Below are 4,625 nucleotides of genomic sequence, written 5' to 3'. Positions count from 1 at the left end.
GGTTATTGCGACCCAAGTGCAGGACCCGGCCTATGGCCTTGTTGAAGCTCATCCAATTGGCCTCAGCCCATGGATTCAGCCTGTTCAGGTCCCTGTGCAGAGCCTTCCCACCCTTAACAGATCAACACTGCCACCAACTCAGCGTCATTGCAAACTGAGGGAGCACTCGATCCCCTCATCCAGATCAGTGATGAATCCAGTCAGAGTGCACACCCCTGAGTCCATCAGAGGCCCTACACAACGTCATGCTTGTTTTCAGCATGGGATGTTTCAGATGATAGCAAAAGGGAAATGTGAGAATGGAGAAGAGGTAACAGCAAACAAAACCAAGCCCACGTTTAGTTTCAGAAACTTTAATAGACTTTGTAATCACAGAGGCCACAAGAGCACCAAACTGAGGGGGCAGGAGCAGTATAAAAGACCCCTTTTGCTGGAGGATGAGGAGTGACGGTGAAAAGAAGTACCAGCAAAGGTGGTTTTCAGAGGAATGCTGATGGAAAGGCTGAAGACTCAGTGCTCGGATGGAAAGGCTTGCTTCAACGTGAACATTACAAAGATGATCTCCTCACACTGGCGGTGGGTCCCGTATTCAAAGAGGCAGGAGAACAAGGCTGAACCGTCTGGCCCGACCCCCATGTACTGCAGATCTGAATAGGCACAGAAGCCCTTGAAGAGGATGCTTGGTTTTGTCCAGAGCGCAGGATTTAAAGGGCTTGTGTTGAGGTAAATTCCTAAATCCCTTCGAACCCTTCGGTGTGTAGGATGAGTATAGAGCAACCAACTATTTTGGCATCTGGCATCGGGGGGAGGTGGGAAGGCAACGACACTCCCATGACATCCAGAGGGGGGTTCTACCAAGGCTTCAACCCGCTGGCCTCCCTCAAAGTCCACCCCGCGGTTGTAGCTGACAGCCTGGATCCTGGCTCCCCCGCTGCTCCTGGCGTTGCAGTACAGAACCTCCCTGCCGCAGACCTGCACCTCCGCGACCTGGCACTCCACCGCGCTCTCCTTCTCCACAAAGCGCCCCACCTCCCACGTCGCCCCGTGGTCGGAGCTGATAAAGCAGAAGGCGTGAGGGATGGGGCGCTTGTTAGGGTCCAAGATACGATAGGCATAGGCAGGAATCAGAAGGCTCCGGGCCTCGTAGTGTAGTTGTAATCCGTGGCCCGGCCCGATTGCAAAAGTGGCCCAGTTCTGGTACTCGGTGCTAATGGTGTCTTGGGTGATGTCCTGGGCCCTGCTCCAGGTGCGTCCCTGGTCCGTGCTCGTGACGTGGCACAGTCGTACCAGGTTGGTCTTTGTCCTGAGCTGGTAATGTTCAGATACCTTCCCTGGGATGGCGATGAAGAACAGGATCAGCTTCCCCGACACCTCGTCGTAAACGGGACAGGGGTTCATGGATCGGTGGTCTTTCAGCTGCGCACTGACGAGGGTCTCCATGCTGCTCCACTGCCGGGGCCCGTGTGAGGGGAGAGAAGAGTGAGACACCATTACAAATGGATCCATGATACAGGGTAAGGATGCCTGGATAGAAGTTACAGGAGAGTGTGGAACAGATGAGAAGCAAGTTAATGCTTAGAGCAAGAAATGGGATGATGATACACTGGCATCTCCAAAAGTTACGTGAGAATTATTTGGATGATGGTGCATGTGTGCTTCACCAAACGGGTGGGCTCTGTCCTTCTGAATTAGGGACGAGTGCCTGGAGCTACAGGCAGAAAAGGACCTGGGGCTGGTAGTGGCAGCAGATGCCCATGAGCCACCAATGTGCCCTTGAGCCAAGAAGGCCAACGCCATCCTGGGCTGGATGAGAAGGGGTGGTTGTAGGGCAGAGAGGTTCTCCTGCCCCTCTGCTCTGCCCTGCTCACACCACAGCTGCAATCTTGTGTCCAGTGCTGGGCCCTCAGCTCCAGAAGGACAGGAACTGCTTGAAAGAGTCCAGCAGGGCCACAGAGATGAGGTGTGGATACAGCACCCATGGTGAGACAGCGGCCTTGCCATGTTTCCTTACCATACAAGCGCTATCACTTGGAAAAGTGAACACTGTGGAACATCTCCTGCTGAGGAGCGGCTGAGGGAGCTGGGGCTCTTGAGCTTGGAGCAGAGGAGACTGAGGGGTGACCTCATTCCTGGGGATCCATTGGGAAAGGGCAGTGTCAGGAGGAAGGAGCCAGGCTCTGCTCTGGGATGTCCAATGTCAGGACAAGGGGCAATGGTCCCAAGCTGGAGCACAGGAGGTTCAAGCTGAAGATGAGGACAAACTTGGTGAGGGTGAGGGTTATGGAGCATGGCCCAGGCTGCCCAGAGAGGTTGTGGAGTCTCCTTGTGTGCAGACACCCAAAGCCCTGGCCGTGTTCCTGTGTGACTGCTCTGGTGATCCTGCTCTGGCAGGGGTTGCACTGGGGGAGCTTTCCAGGTCTCTTCCAGCTCCTGACATTTGGGATGCTGTGATGCTGTGAATTCCTACTCTGACAGCTCTGTATCTCAATGCAGCCAGTGTCTGATGAGCCTTTAATTCCTTTCCATTCACACTCCTGTTCCTCTGTTCTGACCCCTATGTGAACAGACATCCCAGCCTACACAGAGGCACCTTGCTAGAGCGGATTGTGTGGCTTTACATGCTCTGGTGTGGAAATTTGGACCCCGAGTTGTCAGACACAGGAAATAGGTCGCAGAGCAGGTATAACTACACTCCAAGTAGTGGTGCACTCCTTCTTTAAATGAATAGCACGCAACACAATCACATTTCTAACACTAACATTGCAATTAGGAAATTATTCCTATAAAGCATTAATGGTTCGGTAAAAGAAGCTGTACTAATTCATTTTTCTACTTGCTGATTACCCTTTTTGGTCACGTCTTATCTTTGTCTATTCAAAGCATTAGCTTTTTTTTGGAATATTTACCATTTCCATCCCAAGAAGCTGTAGCACGTGAACACAAGTGACTCAGTTCATGACCAGCTGAGCCCTATTTAGCCGAATTACAGCTGAAGGACGGGTTACACATGATGTTACCTGAATGGCATGGCACTGCAGGTGCACTCAGAGGCTGCTTCCCTAGGCAGACTCCAGCTCCTAAGAGTCTGTCATCTAAGAGTCACCAGTGAGGGATTGGAACAGAAAAATACAACAATTCCTTTCTTTTCCCAAGACATTAATGCATTTTCAAATGGAAAAAAATCATTATAAATAGAGTATCCACCAGCCCCGGTCACCCAGCAAGAGAACTGTTAATAATAACTGGTAAATTAATAAGGTAGCCAATTCCCTGGCACAGACAAACCAGACAACACTTTTGTGTGGGGACAGTAGCTGTGCTCAACTGGGTTTTACACCAGAAATCTGTCCTAAGAAGATGAATTTAAAAACCCCAAAAAGCAGTCAGTGATTGCTGATTCACTCCTCCCTGTCCCTGTGCCGCTCCCCATCTCTCCCTCTCCCCCACATCTTTGCTTTTGTCCCGTCCCTCTCTGCTTCCCCAGCTGTGCCACGATGGGTCACAGCCATCCCAAAATCTGCTGCTTTGCTGTTGAATCCCATGGAGCTGAACCCCAGCAGTTACAACACACGCATTCCTTATAGGCAGGTTTGCCTCCTGTGATGTGGGAGAAGGAGAAGCTGCCCTCATCCTAGAGCGAGAGGGCAAACCCATTCGACTCATCTGGGGTCTTCTGCCCGCGCTGGTACCTGAACGCGCTGCGTGGTCGGGTTGTACGAGCCTCTGCGCATCGCTATGAGCTTGGCGTGCTCGTCCACCGCGTCCTCGCGCTCCTCGGCAAACGCCAGGATGATGCTGAAGCGCGGCAGGTACAGCAGCGCTGGGATTCGGTAGGTCCAGGTGCTGTTCCGGAACAACGTCTCTTGCTCCAGGACAGGAAATGAAGCCATTGCGCTGGGGGAAAGAAGACAAGATCGTTGCATTTTGGCCCAGCAAAACACGATAGCACAGATTCCACTGCCTTTTCCCCTCACTGCTCAGTGGATCCTGCATTGAAACATCACTTCTGCCACTTTCAGCTTTGTCTGGTTCTTTTCCAAAGAGAACCCAGGTGTTGTGTGCTGGCTGGCAGCACAGACCAGGCTCGCCCCAGACCAGCCTGGTTGGTCTCGATGGTCTTTCGAGGTCCCTTCCAACTCCTAATATTCTGTGATTCTGGTCTTGCTGGGGTGACGTGAGGTAAGTACAGTCACTTAGTGAAAAAGCTGCCTGTGGTTTGGCTTTTCTCTCTTTCATTAAATGTCCAAGTTGGGATTTTTGTGGGTTTGCTTTGTACTTCAGGAGATGAACAGCCAAACATTGTAGTATTTTCCCTCAGAAGACCATTAATGTCTTTGCTGGTATTTCCCAAACCCGGCGCAGAACTCCTGTTTGGCCAAATATGAATTTAAAATCCCATGTGAACGGCACACTGAGGCAAAGTCTGATGCCAGCTCTGCCCCTGTTTGAGGATGGCAGGCACCGAGCATGAAGAGAGAAGGAGAACATCCCTTCCACCATAGGGTTAAAGAACAGGCTGGATGGTGTCTGACTGCATTGGGTGGGAAAAATCCACTGCTCAGGGGAATTATGTCGAGGGAGAGGGAGAGGGAGAAGGAGAGGGAGAGGGAGAGGGAGAAGGAGAA

The 4,625-nt window shown here is 51.8% G+C and overlaps 1 protein-coding gene across 1 annotated transcript; it reads right to left on the bottom strand.

Annotated features, from left to right (window-relative positions):
* Positions 1 to 510: 510 nt before the first annotated feature.
* On the bottom strand, positions 511 to 3,890 carry NEU2 (sialidase 2 (cytosolic sialidase)). Its single transcript, XM_010180534.1, has 2 exons — positions 3,690 to 3,890; positions 511 to 1,449 (listed from the first exon to the last, which is right to left on the bottom strand). The coding sequence occupies exons 1-2, from the start codon at positions 3,888 to 3,890 to the stop codon at positions 511 to 513; spliced, it is 1,140 nt and encodes a 379-aa protein (XP_010178836.1).
* Positions 3,891 to 4,625: the final 735 nt, after the last annotated feature.

The sequence above is a fragment of the Mesitornis unicolor genome, unplaced genomic scaffold (assembly GCF_000695765.1).
Source record: "Mesitornis unicolor isolate BGI_N332 unplaced genomic scaffold, ASM69576v1 scaffold20253, whole genome shotgun sequence".
NCBI classification, from domain to species: domain Eukaryota; kingdom Metazoa; phylum Chordata; class Aves; order Mesitornithiformes; family Mesitornithidae; genus Mesitornis; species Mesitornis unicolor.
This window is presented reverse-complemented; position numbering and strand designations above follow the sequence as displayed.

Bases quoted from the DNA above. Each gene is read 5' to 3' on its own strand.
- NEU2 (XM_010180534.1), bottom strand. From the start codon at position 3,890: ATGGCTTCATTTCCTGTCCTGGAGCAAGAGACGTTGTTCCGGAACAGC. The intron at 1,450-3,689 runs GTACCAGCGCGG...GGGCCCCGGCAG, and splicing joins CGACCACGCAGCGCGTTCAG to TGGAGCAGCATGGAGACCCT.